Genomic DNA, 16787 nt, shown 5'->3' on the forward strand with positions numbered 1-16787 from the left:
TTTGTGTGAGAAAACTAGAGCCAGGAAAGTGAGGAGAGGTAGTGATGACCCTGTCATTAACCTATTCCAATGTGTGAATTATGGGAGCAGGAGAATCCCAATGTGTTGTGTGTGTGTGCACACATTTCATCATCATCTCAGAACTGCAGAGCTGGAAGAGACCTTATGAATCATCAAGTCCAGCTCTTGTCGGGAGGAACAGTGGGGAACTGAACTCCCAACCTCTGACTTCACAGCCAGATACTGAACTATCCAGCAGTTCAAATAATGTTTGAAAAGTCACACAAGGGAAAATAGTTAGGACTTTGAAATGCAAGTATGCATGCACACACCTCACACTGCGACTGCCCCCTTCTTCTTCCCCTTTGTAGTCTGAATGCCTTGGCTCTTGTTTTCCATTTGAACTTCTGCCAAAGGTATGAAGCACTTGGAAAAGTGGGGGGGGGGGAGGGTTCCAATGTGGGGTGTGTGTGTGTGTGTGTGTGTGTGTGTGTGTGTGTGTGTGTGTGTGTGTGTGTGCTTACATGTATTTCAAAGCCCTGACTCTTTTCCCTTATAGGGGGACACCCCAACTGCCATCTTAAGACACTTCCCCATCTTTACTGGAATGTCTGCAGGATTAAAAACACAATTGAATCCTTCCATCATGAAAAAGTTCCCTCCACCGACAGAGGAAAAAGGGCACTTTGGCATTAAATAGGCTGGAACAAGTTGAACCAGCTTTGCAGAGACTAAAACATATTTCAAATTCACCCATTTAGTAAGCGCAGCCCTCCAGGCTCCGTTACGCCCTCTGGGGCGCCCGTAGGGGTGTGAACCCCCCTTCGTTCGGAGCTCCAAACTCGGGAGGTACCGCTGTGGCATAAACCGGAAACCGGAAGTCTAAAAAAATTACTCTGGTTTCTCTTCAGATGACATAAATCTTTTGTCTTAAAAAAATAGTATCGTGTTTGTTTTTAGAATGCAAAATATATATTAAAATTTTTTTAAATAAAATCCTCTCCGGTCGTTGTTGGTTTAGCAGTGCAGTGAATGCAGCAAACAGGAATATATTTACAAAAAACTAGAACACAAAATTAGATTAGTCCTATCGCATCATAATCCTATAGTGCTACTTCTTTTCAGTAACATTACAGTTTTACAAGGATAAAGTACTATGCTCTTATAACTCTTATAAGTGTTTTTAGTGCTATTTAAAAGATAGATTTTAAAAAATGAACAGGTTGATAAAAATTGTACCCACTGCAGAGGATTTCGTGAATCTGTGCTCATCTGTGATTGCTCAGCTGTCTATGAAGCCATTAGCCATTTCTATTTTTATTAAGATGGAAATGTTGAGATATGCTGAGATATGGGCAGGGATGTTGATTAAATATGGAAGCATGTAAACACAGGTGCAGGAAAGTGGCCAGCTTCCAGACCATACCGCCATTGCTGCTGCAGTTCCTTAGATTTTGCTGACCACTATGAACAGAGCAGGACAGGATGATGTTTTGAGATAAAAACCCACATGCCATCAGTACAGGAGTGTCTTGGTTATCACTCTCCTTCAAGGACGAGGATAACCAAGGCAGCCCTCTGGAAGAGAACCGTATGCTCCAGCTTTGCATTTAGCATCTCTTTCTGTTTCGCATTACCATTGTCTAGCCACGGTAAATAAGGAGGACATGGAACAGAGACTTTTCCTGGAGGTGAATGGGGCCAGCAGACAAAGTTATCAAAAGTCCCGTTGCAATATATTCCTGAGAAAAAGAGAAAAGAAAGAGAAAAAGAGGGGAGGAAACAAATCAACATTAAATTTGACATGCATTTGATCACCAAGTAATGCAGTGTGTCTAACACAAGGTAAAGGTTCCCCTTGACATTTAGTCCAGTCATGTCCGACTCTAGGGCACAGTGCTCATCCCCGTCTCCAAGCCATAGAGCCAGCGTTTGTCCATAGACAATTTCCGTGGTCATGTAGCCAGCACAATTTAGACATTGAACGGTGTTACCTTCCCACCGAGGTGGTACCTAATTATCTACTCGCATTTGCATGCTTGCGAACCACTAGGTTGGCAGGAGCTGGGACAAGTAACGGGAGCTGACTCTGTCGCGTGGATTCAATCTTACAGCTGCAGATCTATAGACCTCACAGCACAGAGGCTTCTATGGTTTAACCCACAGCGCCACCACGTCCCCCTTGTCTAACACAAGCCATACTGTAATTATATCTATAAAAGATACCTCTATATATTCGGTAACACTTATGTTAAATTAATATCTGTAGCAAAATTTACCATCTGATCACGAGCCATGCATGAAGTAGGTTGAGATGCTACTATGACTTTTTTCAACAAACATAACTGAATTGGGTGTCACCTAATATAAAACTGTCCCAATTTTCTTTTCTCCTCCTCTGAGTGCTGATTGTGAGATACTTTTTGGTGATGCTACTTAGCGGCTTACACAAAGCACACTACCTGTTCCTGCATCACATTGTGAGCAATGCCTCAGGTCAGAACGTTAGGCACACAGATAGATGGTGATTAGGGATGTTTTATGGGCCTCCCCTTCCTGCGTCTATGCTGGATGTAGACCAGATATATCTTGCCATTCCAGAATCTGCACACATTATAGCCCTTGCAGACATGTCTGCCAAAATGTGAACACTTTAAAAATATGCATGTTTCAGACATGCACAAAAATATAGCATAGGTGTGTTTTCATCAGTGGGGGTAATGCTTGCTATCAACACAATGCAATCAAGTTGAAATATCTGACAAAAATTCACAGTTTAAAAAAAAATACAGATTCCAGCCCTAATTGGACAGATTCAGACACTGACCAGATGCAGTGGTTGGAAAGGAGAATAATTGTGGATTTTGACTTTATAGATGTACATATCTTAAATGCTAATTTATACCTACTTAAATGAAAGGAATCCAGTTTTTTATAGCCTATTTTTACATCAAGGTTCTTACAAACAAGGGATGCAAAATGGGGGGAAATAGAACTAATGAAGTGAAGTTACTGAAACCAGCAATCACACTGATTATCATCTTAAACATGACATACATTTTCTCTACATGCTAACAGGAAATGAATTTAAGTGAGCAAGAGGAAACAAATCTAAGATGTTCTTAGGAGGCCAAATGGCTAATCAAAAGGTTCAGAAACGACTACTCATCAAAATAATGATGATAGCAATCATAAAATAACTCAGTAGGTTTTTGTACTTTATTAAGATATGAACACATTTTATGATTATCATCTTGCCTGAGTTATATTATCTTTGCCATGAGTCAACAGGAAATGAATGAAGATGAGAGAGAGAAGTTCAAAAACAACAACAGCATTCACATAAACCATTTTCGAGTTTGACCTGCAAAGCAAGACAAGTGTGAATTCACTCATGAAGTCATACCTGGGGATCTGAGTTTCCCTGGGTAAATTTGAGTTAAGTGGAAACACAGGGAGAGACGAAGATATTGAATAACAGTCTTGTTTGCAATTTGTTAATGTAGCTCTTCAGTAGCCCTCATGATTTGCAAGAGGAGAACTACCTCATTAAGTTGAAAACAAGGGATGAGTGGCAATTTCCTCCTTTCTCTCTGTGTGTGTGTCTCTTTTTTGGTGTCTAAGGACCCTAGAGCAACAGTACTGGCACCAAGCTTTTTTAAAAGGCACTATTCAGCCCAGAAAGCATTGGTGGAGAATGGAGTCTACTCAGGATTACACTTTTCTGCATTGATCCAAGTGGTCACAATATCTGAATCAATGTGACTGGATTTGCTGTGTAAAAAAGTAGAAGCCTTGGTGATAGAGGAAAAAACTATGGATTTGCAGGGTGGGGGAAAACTCTGGGCTGCTTTGCATTTGTTTTTATACTATGTTGTTAATTGGGGGGAGGTAAATCAGACTGTTCTCATCCCATAGCATTTCCCTTCTTTTGTGACAGTATAATTGCACCCTTGATTCAAGCCTGAAATTTAGGAGTCAAATCCTAAAAATTTGCAGTTGTGGTAACATGTTTGCAAAATCACAGATTTTTTTGGATTTCAAGACACGAATTAGAAGCTCTTGGTGCTTGCTTTAAATTGATAGCCAAATATTCTAGGATTACTCCAGCTGCTGAAATTAGCATGGGGAGGAGGAAATTACTTGATCGTGCATTCATATTATTTTTTCACCTTAATGTTTGGCACTTTGCCATTTTTGTGTTTTCTAGCCTTCTGAGATCACTTGTGGTCTGCTATGTCTTTCTTCGTTACTTATACAGAAGTATAATATCAGGCTATTATTATTATTATTATTATTATTATTATTATTATTATTATTATTATTATTATTATTATTATTATTATTATTATTATTATTATTATTATTATTATTATTATTATTATTATTATTATTATTATTATTATTATTGCCGCCGCCGCCACCACTACCAACAGGAGCAATTGTGGTTTAGACTGCTATGTTTACATCACATGCTAATTGATAGTTTTTGTATCTATTTAGGATTGGGGCAGCTCTGGTGAGTGAGTAGCATGGCTCGTTTGCTTCCATGTGCTTCGTATGTTGCCACATCCAGGATCTGTTCTAGTCACAGGAAACAACTTTGAAATAAAATTAACTCTTGCTAGAGCCATGCAAAAGATTGGTTTCAAAATCTCCTGATTTCTAGCTACCAGCTATATAATACAGTGGTGCCTTGACTTACGAGTGTCCCTACCTACAACCATTTCAAGTTATGACCAGCTCCGGCTACAGTATTAGTATTAGTGTTAGTATTAGTATTAGTATTAGCAGTAGCAGTAGCAGTAGCAGTAGCAGTAGCAGCATTATTATTAATATCATCATCATCATCATCATCATCATCATCAGTAGTAGTAGTAGCAGTAGTAGTGCAGTAGCAGCAGTACTAGTAGCAGCAGCGTTCAGTTCATATCACAGAATACAGACCATGTTACAGATTAACCACCAAGGAAACAATGGTTTGGTTGGAATTATATTGTTAAAACTGTTTGGCTGGCAAAGGAAGACCTTAGGCAAGCCACTAGTTTAGACATATGCCACGCAGCTGGCAGAAAAAGGCTTCCGCTTCCTCTATGAGAGCCACTCTGTGCCTTTGCTGCCTGGGGAACTTTCTTTCTTTCTTTCTTTCTTTCTTTCTTTCTTTCTTTCTTTCTTTCTTTCTTTCTTTCTTTCTTTCTTTCTTTCTTTCTTTCTCCCCACAGAGGACTGTTGTCAAAGGGGGAGAAGAGAGAGAGAAGGACACACGCACACTGAGTATGATGTAGTTGGATATGCAGGAAAGGGGGGATAGAAGAGCCCATGAAGAGCTACGCTGGATCAAATCAACAGCTTATCAAATTAAGAAACCAGTGCTCGCAGTGGACATGTGAGAAGCCTGCCAGACGTCCTGCTAAATGGAAGTCTGCCAGAACAGCACCCTCCTGTTTCTGAACTGCTGATATACTGTATACAGAGTTACAGAATCAGAAGAAAGAAATTATTGTGGTCAAATGAAGGAAGAAGCAAAGAGAAAGTACTGTTAGAAGAAAGTCCAACAGGATTTATGGAATAAGAAATTGCCATCCCACTGTTTTTCCCCCCTGCCTGATCAAAACTTTACATTCTAGCACACATGTGATCTGGCAGGCTGTTGATATTTATGCCTGGAGACTTTATTTTTAGATGGTTTATATTCTCTGTGCCTGTCATTTAAAAAACCCTGCCATTTGATTTTACGGTTTGTGCCTGTTGTGCGCAGCCCCGAGTGATCAAAATGCTTTGGAAAGGAGTCTGTAAGTCATTTAAACAATTAAATAGACAGATTCAACTGGGTTTATGGACAAGAGGGGCTCCTTGTCCCAGAGGTAAGTGAGTGGCCAAGCCGTAGACCTTTGTCGTTTGAGGAGCTGTGAGATTGATGGGGTGGCAATGCTAAGCCATGTACGTGATTCTGAAGAAACTTCAGCTTAATCAGAGGTCAGAGACAGAGAGTGGAGAGATTCAATCCAACTCATTAAACATGTCAGAAAGGCCACATTCCATCATGTGTTAACCACCCCGAGATTGTGTGCGCTCTGTCACGCTGTCAGCGTCCGTAAGTCTCCCACATAAAATGATTCGGCCAAAGTGGAAAGAGAAGACAGAACTGCAGCTTTTGCAAGGGCACAGAGCAACTCAGTATTTTCCATGAACTTCGGTGTAGGGGTGAACAGTGTCTTGTGCTGATCCTCCTTTATCGTTAAGGATCTTTAGAAAGCAACCCTGGGAATTTTGGCTTATTCCTCACTTCCCATTTCTGGAGCCCTGTTTCTGAACCATAAAATACTATATGCAATGAAACAGACAACCCCTAGATCCGCACTTTTTCCAATCTAAGGTCACCCTCAGTATTGCAAATACAACTTGATTGCACATTGTGGCTGATGAAATTCAAAGCAAAGCAAAATTGTGCTCTTATATACTGCCTCATAGTGCTTAAAGCACTCGCTAGGTGTTTTTCCAATTTTATTTATGCAGGCTACACATTGCCCCCTCTCCAGCCAGCTGGGTACTCAATTTACCAAACTCAGAAGGATGGAAAGCTGAGTCAACCTTGAGGCAGCCACCTAAGCCCAGGATCAAACTGAGGTCTGAGCAGAGTCTTGATGGCAGTACTGCAGTTTAACCACTGTGCCATGAAGTATCCCCCCAAAATATAAGAGAATTGACCCAGAGACTTGTTTGTGCCTGTTTGGAACCTTTCCTGCCATGCCACTACACTCCAGCTCTTTAAAAGGATTTCAATGCCAGTAGATACCATTTGAAGGAAGAATGCAATTAAGATCTGGTCACTCAATTCTAATACAGCATTTAAAATTGCACGCCATCAATGCTAAGATATGTTTGTTTGATTGGTATGACTATTACCTCTGACGTTTTGAAGCTGGAGTAACATATTACTCCCCAAAAAGACAACCGCACACACAGTTCTCTTCTGTCCTTCAGTAGCATCAAGGATAGAGAAGGAACAAATTCGAGTCCTCCAGCAATGATAATTGAGGAACTGGAGACTCCAAAGCCTAATGGGGTGGAGGATCTGCTTGGCCCTAGAGATCCTCGACTCAGCAGCTTGAACATATGGACGATGGGGGCTCAGGAACTGGGTCCAAGGAGGAGGTGGGATGACCTCCCAGCCCCTGAGAGTGAAGAAGGCTGAGGTCATAAGCCTCGTTTAAAGACCCAAGTCAGAATGTTTGGCTGCAGGGGAGATTTCTTTGTGAGTAGGTGGTCTTCTCACAAGTGGGCTGTTCCTACCAGTGGGACCCAGGGGCCAAATCCTACGGCTGGGTCTTTCCCTTGCTGCCTGAACACCTACAGCTGTCTGCTGGGTGGGGATCCAGCAGTGCATGTAGAAAACCACCTTCAGTGGGCTCTGTAAGTTGCTCATTGAACAGCTTTTGCTTTATCTGCTTGAAACCTTTAGTCTGGACCTATGACCATTTGGGCTGCTTCTGGGACTATGGCTTTGGATTGCCCTGCCTGTGTGTTTGCTTTGGTGAGCTGGACAGTTTTTGCTTCTCCTGCTTCATCCTTTCCTTGGTCTGACACTTTATCAGCCAGCAGCTTCATTTGCCTCACCCAGTGTGGAACAGGGCATTTATTGTCCCACCACAGGTTCCTCAGCCCATGCTCAAAACAATGCACCCAAATATAGACTTCACAGTGCTGCATGTCACCCCCACCTCAGAAATTTTCTCTGGTTGCTCCTGGTGGAAAAATGACAGCTTCTCTATTGCCAGGGTGCAGGGGAATTTAATAGAGTTTAAGGGCAAAGGGCAGTTTACACGAATAGTTCCTCTTTTCAATATAGTTATGTAATGCAAGTTGTACTGTAATTCTGATCTGAAAACATAAAAACGAAGTTCTGTTTTAATTGTTTGGTCATTCACATTGTGTAACTAGAACACATCAAAGTTTAAATAGATGGCACGAAGCAGGAAACATCAAAGAGATCTGCTTGAGAATAATTCCTGTAGATCTAAAGAAGATCAGGATCTGGCCCTCACTGGAAATCCTAAGACTATATAAAGCAATCCTAGGTTTGCACAGGTGCTGTTAAAATGGTTGTGTCATATAGAGACGGAATCTTGGATTTGCCCAGTTTGCTGGAATCTTTGCCATAAATTAGGTGGATTCCTGTTTATTTATGGTCTAAAATTGTTACTTGTATCATAGAATTAATTTGTTATTTTATTGAACAGTATGTCTTGGTTTTTTTGTTATAACCCCCTTGAGCCTAGAAGGCTGAATGGGGAGAAGTATGAATAGAATCATAGAATGAGAGGATCTTGAAGTTGGAAGGGGCCTATAAGGCCATCTAGTCTAAACCCCTGCTCAGCGCAGGAATACAAATCAAAAGAGATCTGACAGATGGTTGTCCAGCTTTCTCTTGAATGACTCCAGCGTTGCAGCACATATTTTAGAATATGCAATCCAAAATATGAAACAAAGCAAACCAGGTCTATAAGAATGGTACAGAGATATCACTGGATTCTCATATGCAGAAATCCAATTTAATTCAGTTTATGCCTGCTGCTTACAAACTTGGAAGTGTGGATTCCAGTGTTTCGAGGACTTTTGAAACAACTTTGCATGATTGTTTGTTTGTTTGCATTAATATATGGATGACAGCTGGCTTTCACTATTCTTTCCATTAAATCCCAGGAAAGTTATTTTAGTTCTAAATTAATGTCTGATGTTCATAGTGGACTGAATGAAGTTAACTACATTGAATCTTAATTCAGAGAAGAAAAAAAGTGCTTCTAGTCCTTTGGAAAACAGACCAGGAGACAGGGATTCAATCTATGCTGGACAGGGCTACACTCTCCTTAGAGATTCAAGACTGGTTTGTTTTTATGTATTTAATGACATTTTGTGTATAACAAATAAACCTACAAACATGCTGTTAAATCCATTCTAACTTAACCGTATTTTCCCACGTATACAACCCTCCAATGTCTAAAGATGCCCGCCACAGAGACTGGCAAAACGTTAGGAAGAGCAACCTTCAGAACAGGGCCAAAGAGCCCGAAAAACCCACAACAACCATTAGATCCCAGCCGTGAAAGCCTTCGAGAATGCATTTGAAGATAGTTTGCATGCTTGCCTGTATCGACTGTAGACTCCTGCAACATTTTCAGGCATGCTTCTTTATAGGTTAGGAAGCTAGCCTTTATTTTCTCAAAATTTCCTTTGACCTGCAAGTTAAGAAAATAACGCATATTAATCACTTGGTTATGTATGGTTTTATTTGCATGCCACCTTTCTTCCAATTAAGGGACCCAAGGCAGCTTATAAGTTATTTTAAAAAAACTATTTAACTAAAACCATGATAAAATATAACACTAAAAGGCAATTAAACATGTAGCAGTATTAAAACCATTTGTTAATGCTATCAACCCCCCCCTTAAAACACAGCAAAAATACACATAAATAAAAATAGTATCCAGCAGACAGGTTCCAAAACTGCCCAATGAGTTAGAGGCTTGTCTAAACAAAATTGTCTTCACCTGTAGCCAGAAGGATTAAAAGGAGGGGGTCTCAGAACCTCCTGATGGAGGGCATTCCACAACCTGTCCACAGCCACAGAGAAAGCCCTCTCTTGTGTTCCCACTAGACATGGGGGCAAATATAAAAATGAATCAGGATACTGGTTAAATATCCCTGATTCATTAGATATTCGTTGCTTCATTCCAGAGACCCCAACGAATACAAAGCAATGAATATAACCCTTTTATACTCCTCCCCTTGTTCCCTGCTTATGCCCCCACAGATCAGCTGTTCCTTGGGGGCATAAGCAGAGAGGGGTTTTCCCTTGGGCAGCTTGCTAAAAGCTGCCTGGAGGGAATCCCACCCCCAGGGGCTGGGGGACGGCTTGGTTCCCATTCCTCCTCTTCCTGTGCCTGCGTGGCATAAGAAGAGGAGGGAAGGGATCAAAGAGGTATCAAAGGGATCCCCCAGCTTCTGTGGGATCACTTTGATCCCTGCTTTCCTTCCTCTTGCTATGCCCTGCTTTGGGGCTTAGCAAGAGGAGGGGGAAAGGGATGAAAGTACTGCAAGATCCCTTTGATCCCTGCTTTCTCTCTTCTTGCTAAGCCCCGCAGGCTCAAAGTGCTGCAGGATCACTTTGATCCCTGCTTTCCCTCATGACCCAACGAATGATTAATTGATTCATTATTCGTTGGGTCACTGGGGGGCAATACATGGTTCATGGGTCATCACATTTGAAGACTCACGAAGCAAGATGAAGCGCCATTTTGGTATATTGTCCCCATCTCTAGTTCCCACCAGATGTAAGGTTGCCAGAAATCAGAAAAAAGGAGGACATGTCCTCCTTTTTAGACTAATATCCTCTGCCCGACAGGCAACCTTTAAAATGTCAGGCTTTTGTATATTTTATGTTATAATTTTGGATGAGAGGGGGAGAAGTGGAAGGACCCCCATCCCCCTGCCTTTCCCTGCCCCCACCCATCCCACGTTACCTGCCGCCAGCAACGGAGCACAGCCCTCGCCCCCTCCCGCCACCGCCACCACTGCTCGGCAATCCACCATGCCCGCCCAGCCCAAATGGAACCCAGAAAGGCAGTGCAAGAGGAGCGCCACCCACCAAGACAGGCAGGAGCAAACAGCACCCGAGGACATCGATGAGAAGGCAAACGCCTGGACTGTGTGTGTTCAAAGTCCCTCTCAGGGACTCCAACTCCCACACTCCCCAGCCTTGAATTTATGACCCTTGGGGGAGGGGAGGCTGCCTCATTCAGCTTTGTTTGGCGCCATTTTCCCCCTCCCTGCGCTGGAGCCTTGTTTGGCCATCCAGATTAGCAAGGTTGCCTCTGACCCTGTGCAGAGTGTGAGAGGCTAGGAGATACCACAGCCAGGACGGGGTGGGTTCGGGTACAATTGGCTCTTTAAATAATGTTTTTCAGTATTTTGAAAAAAGACTCCATTGAATTTATTGTTATTTTTTTCCATGACTCTTTCTTGGTCAGTTCACTAAGATACATTTATTGGCAGCTATTATAATAAATAGCTGTCCCCTGGACTGAAAGGAGAACAAACCTATCCATTTTGAAGGAAATCAACCTTGAGTGCTCACTGGAAGGACAGATCCTGAAGCTGAAGCTCCAGTACTTTGGTCATCTCATGAGAAGAGATGATTCCCTGGAAAAGACCCTGATGTTGGGAAAGAGTGAGGGCAAGAGGAGAAGGGGACGACAGAGGACGAGATGGTTGGATAGTGTCACCAAAGCTACCAACATGAATTCGGGAGGCAGTGGAAGACAGGAGGGCCTGGCGTGCTCTGGTCCATGGGGTCACGAAGAGTCGGACATGACTTAACGACTAAACAACAACAAACAATTGTAATAAAACTGTATTGATTGCAGGTATAAACCAGAACAATTCAAATGAAACATTTAATACGTCCTCCTCTGTCCTCTTTTTTGTCTTTCTCTGTCCTCCTTTTGGTACCCATGTATCTGGCAATCCTAACCAGATGTGCCTGTAGGGGAGGTCGGACTGAGAGAAGACTCATACAGGAAGTTACAGTCCTTCAGATAGCCTGGACACAAACCATATAGGGCTTTATAGATCATAACCAGCATTTTGAATTGGCCCCAGAAATGGACCAGCAGCTAGTGAAGCCATTATAACAGGGAAGTTCCCTGTAACTGAACCCAGTCAACAATCTGGCTGCAGCATTTTGAAGCAACTGAAGTTTCTGAACTTCTTCAAAGACATCCCCCTTAAAAAATGTCTTATAGTAATCCATGCGGGATGTAACTAAGGCATGTGTATGGAAATTGTCTACCTCCATGTTAAAAAAAAAAACAAGATCAGTGTTGCCTATCAGTATTCTTTCAATTCTTTATCTGTATTTGTTCTGAGTACTCAGAGACACATTATGGTCCTCTTACCAAGCTATGCTATTGTGAGATTTGTCCCTGTAAAATATCTTCAGTGAAGTAAACAGGATGTGTTAATTGCTAGATAAAATTTTGGACATGGCAGCCCTGCCTATCCCATTAGGCATTGTAGCATATTGATAAAATGGCTGACTTTTAACATCAAACAAGCAACAAATTGCTACAGTATGACAGATAGAGACAGCTAAAGTGGACACTCTCAGCTTAAATGAACGGGTGTCTATCTGAAATATTTGTATTAATTCAAATGCAACCATCTTTCTCTTCTCTTATTATTTAACATGACAAGTTGTCAATATTGCTGACCAGGCAACCCAGGGGACTCAAACTCTTGCTAACACCTCCATGTTCTTTTTCTTTCTTTCTTTCTCTCTTTCTCTTTTCTCTCTCTCCCTCCCTCCCTCCCTCCCTCACAATCAAACTATATTGGAGTTGGAAAGGGCCTATAAGACCATTGAGTTCAATGCCCTGCTCAATGCAGGAATCCAAATCAAAGCAGATCTGATGGATGGTGGTCCAATTTTCTCTTGAATGCCTCCAGTGTTCAAGCGCTCACCACCTCTGAGGTAATTGGTTCCATTGTCATACGACTCCAAGAAGGTTTTCCTGATATTCAGTGTAAATCTGGCTTCCTGTAGCTTGAGCCCGTTATTACATGTCCTGCACTCTGGGATGATCAAGAACAGATCCTGCCCCTCCTTCTGTATGGCTACCTTTCAAGTATTGTCAAGTAATGTCCTTTTATCCCCCATTTCCCTTGGAAAAGTCTTTGGAAGTTACTTCTAAGAAAAATGAATATGATATTCTGGAGCCATCCATAACTGAGCAGTGATTGAATGATGCTCTGGAGCCAGGTTATTATGCCTCAGTTATGAATTCAGTATGAATTCTTCCCAAAAGTTACTTGTCTAAGCTCTTTTCCAATCTAGCATGGCTTCTGTGTGCTGCATATATAAGAAGAATCCATCAGGGTCAGGATGAAAGCCTATCTAAGTCCCGAGTCCTGTTTTACACAGTGGCTATCCATAGAGGAAACCTAAAGTGGGAGGGGGAGCATAGCCCTCCTCCATGGTTGTCCTGCAGCAACTGGAGGCAGCACAAAGCTGAGAAGACCTGTAGCCACTGACAGGCTTCTCCTCCATAAATCTATTTTCTCCTTCCAAGTGATATAAGCTGCCCAACCTATTCTTCCAGTCTGTCTGAAGAAGATAGGCATCAGCTGACTTTGGGTACAGAGTGGAATAGTACAGAAGGTGAACATCTTAAAGACCCTTGAATACAAATATGGCTTGCTAAGGCCTCCCAGACAAAGGGGCTCTGCTGCAGCTGTATTTAGGGAGCTACAAATCACCGCCAGAAGTCCAGGCAGCAGTGCCAACTGATTAGACGTCAGAGGGTAGTTTGCAGCTACATATAAATGTAGCACTTGATACAGCTACGGGAAAACTTATCTTCCATTGTAAATAAATATCATAGAATCACAGAATAATGGAGTTGGAATGGGCCTATAAAGCAATTGAGTCCAACCCCCTGCTCAATGCAGGAATCCAAATCAAAGCAGATCCGACAGACAGTTGTCCAATTTTTTCTTGAATGCCTCCAGGCTTCGAGTGCTCACCGCTCCCCAAAGTAATTGGTTTCGTTGTCATATTGGTCTAAGAGTTAAGAATTTTTTTCCTGATATTTAGCCTTAATCTGGCTTCCTGTAGCTTGAGACCATTATTATGTGTCTTGCACTCTGGGATGATCAGGAACAGATCCTGCCTCTCCTCTGTATGATTACCTTTCAAGTATGGAAAGTGCTACTGCATCTCCCATCAGTCTTCTTTTCCCAAGGCTAAACATGCCCAATTCTTTCAGTCTCTCCTCACAGAGCTTGGTTTCCAGTCCCCTGATCACCCTTACTGCCCTCCTCTTACCTTGCTTCAGTTTGTTGGTATCCTTCTTAAAGTGGGCTGCCCAGAACTAGACACAGTACTCTAAACGAGGCCTAAGCAGTGCTAACCCAAATCACACCTCATGAGATTTGGAGACTATACTTATGTTAATGCATCCTAAAACAGCATTTTCCTTCCTTCCTTCCTTCCTTCCTTCCTTCCTTCCTTCCTTCCTTCCTTCCTTCCTTCCTTCCTTCCTTCCTTCCTTCCTTCCTTCCTTCCTTCCTTCCTTCCTTCCGCCACATGCTGCCTGTAGTACAAGCAACTTGGGTAACCAGGTGAATTCTGATTTTCTCCTGTTTAGTGCTTCAAAAATTTAATCTACATGAAGGTTTCCTGTAGCATATCATTTTCCTTGACTTTTTTTCCAGGTTACACCTCCTTTTCCTCAGATTCCCCATCCATCCATTTATTTTTTAGTCCCATTCTCTGCTCTCTTTTGTTCTCCTTTCTCCATTTCTCTCCTCTTTATTTGACCTTTAGTGTCCTATCTTTCCTACCATTTCCATTTTTTTGGTATGTAGGCAAGCTAACCGTTGACATCTCCTTGGAACACAGTCCCTTCTTTTATAGACTTCACACTATCTGTTTCCAGTCAAAATAATTCTGGTGTGCTGCTGACATGTCTTATCTTCTGTCTGAAGCTCTGCTATCTATTGAAGTGGCAGATGGATAATAGAAGCTCTTCCCTCTTAGCAGCACCAGTGTTCTTGCCATGTGGCATTTGGGCAGACCCTGGACAAATACATTCCTCTTTCTCAACACCTGTTTTTCCATTACACTTCAGTCAACTACAGTACATCTATTTGCAAGGATTCACAGTAATCTCAGATTCAAGATGTCAGCTTCACCAGTGAAATAAAACAAAGAAGTACAGATACTGAGACACTGATTAGAATGCACACTTTTAAAAAAAGAAGACCCACTAGACTCAACAGAACGGTCTCTGAAACACAGAAAGAACTGTGTTATAATGGGTACACAACCATTGTTCTCGGGTGAAGAAACCATACAATGTATTGGCCCAAATCCTCTTACCTAGTTACACTAACTAGTGCAACACAAATGATTAACTTTTGAAGGTGAATTGCCCAAGCTGAGAAATCATTGTAGACCTCAGAGATGGAGGCTTGACTTGGCTTTTTTTCTCCAGTGACTCATACTTGACTTGCAACTCATCCTTCCCTTTTGCCTGCAGGTGAAAGCTTTTTTTAATCGGAACTCGGACTTGGGAGGCTTTAGTCTCAGGGCTTGGGACTGGGACCCTTAGTCTTGTCAACATCCCTAGCAGACATTATTAGTTACAGGCTAAGTTGTACAGTATTCAGATTTAGAACCAGAGACAGACTGAGTCATGCTCAAGTAATCCTGGTTTTGCCTTCATCCTCTTCCCTTGTTACAGTGACAACATTAAAGCCCGTGAGATTCAGCAAAGTCTCAACTGACTTCAAGGTGCCTTTCGCCCCTCACTTTCACTAAACCTCCTCCAGCAAGTGAATGTATTGCCCTGAACTAAGATTGCTCCAAAAACAATGTTTGTGTTCATTTTTAATTTAAATAGTTGATCACATTATTGGTTACAATTTTATTCTGCTGTCGTTTGTTACAAAGTGGTTGGGTAATGGTAATGGAGGAGTGAGAGCCTATCAAAAATAAAAATGGAAGCAAATGCTGAAGACTCTGGGAAGCACTGCCCTCACAGAAGTAGAGAGGCAGCATCCTCAGAAGTCTGTACCCAGGCCTGTTCATTTGCTCTACAGTCTGAATGACCTCTACTCGTGCTGACTGTTGCAAAACTCTAACCAACCCTCAGATGCATTGTTTTTATACAGTGTAAGAAATGTAGAGTACCTTAAGCAGGCACAGATCTCCACTCTGCTGACCAGGCCAAAACCAGGAAACATAGAACTATGAAAGTGAGAATACAGTTTTATAGGCACTGAAGGCATATCTGTTCTGTCAACATAAGCCCGTTTAACTATCATGATGCCCCTTCAAAGCATCTGAGAAAAATAGGTATGTGTATGGAACTATAAGGGTTTTTGTTAATCCCACAAAATTGCAACTCATAGCTTTCCCACATGGAATCTATTTCCTTTCAAGTAAAATGGTAATTTGATTTAATTTTGAAAAGTAAGCAAGCATGTTTATAAAGTTGGGCAATTCCCACATCCAAGGCCTGATTTGCTCCTATAAAAGTGAGTGACCGTACTGTGGCAACCCCAGACCTACTGGAGTATCCCACCCTGTAGTTATGCTGCCACCAACCATTCGCTCTACCAAGTCACCCAGACCAGGAATGGATTTTAATAAACAAAAGAACAAGGTTTATTGAAACAACAAACAGGGTAAATAAAAGGATCAGGTAAATAGGATACTGGAACTTGGTATAGTCCCAATCATACACATACAACAGATTGGTTCCCACGGAACACTTTAAGGTAACGCACAGACCCTGAACCTATCAGTTCTGGCTACCTAGATAGAAACCTGAACCTATCAGGTATGTACTATCTGACGAACAGATGTACCCAGTCTGACCCACAGTCTGACCCACAGACTCCAACTCCACTTCTCCACACCAGCTCTCCTACGATGGACTTCCCCCAAATATATATACAGTACAGCTCCTCCCCCCTGATGTCCCGCCTTCCACTCCCAATAGGATGGAACTTTCCCTCCAAACCCATGACAGACAGGTACCATCAGTGCTGTATGTGACATGTACTTCTTTCACTGCTTGACGCGGCTTGCACATGGCATGGGAGACAAAGACAGGATGTAATGCAAATGTTAGCATTGGTAGCCTCAATTAAAATACAGTAATTGAAACTGGCCATTTATAATCTATATGTAAAGTGTCATCTGTGTTCTGGGACAGTAATAG

General features: G+C 42.1%; 1 protein-coding gene across 1 annotated transcript in view; it reads right to left on the minus strand.

Annotated features, from left to right (window-relative positions):
• The window catches only part of GLP2R (glucagon like peptide 2 receptor), a 49725-nt gene that overhangs the window by 20211 nt on the left and 12727 nt on the right, over positions 1 to 16787 (minus strand). Inside the window, exons 2-3 of the mRNA XM_020785990.3 lie at positions 9146 to 9236; positions 1638 to 1742 (exon numbers count right to left, since the gene is read on the minus strand). Of these exons, the coding sequence (XP_020641649.3) occupies positions 1638 to 1742; positions 9146 to 9236 (196 nt within the window). The remainder of the gene's footprint in view (positions 1 to 1637; positions 1743 to 9145; positions 9237 to 16787) is intronic.

The sequence above is a fragment of the Pogona vitticeps genome, chromosome 2 (genome assembly GCF_051106095.1).
Source record: "Pogona vitticeps strain Pit_001003342236 chromosome 2, PviZW2.1, whole genome shotgun sequence".
NCBI lineage: Eukaryota > Metazoa > Chordata > Lepidosauria > Squamata > Agamidae > Pogona > Pogona vitticeps.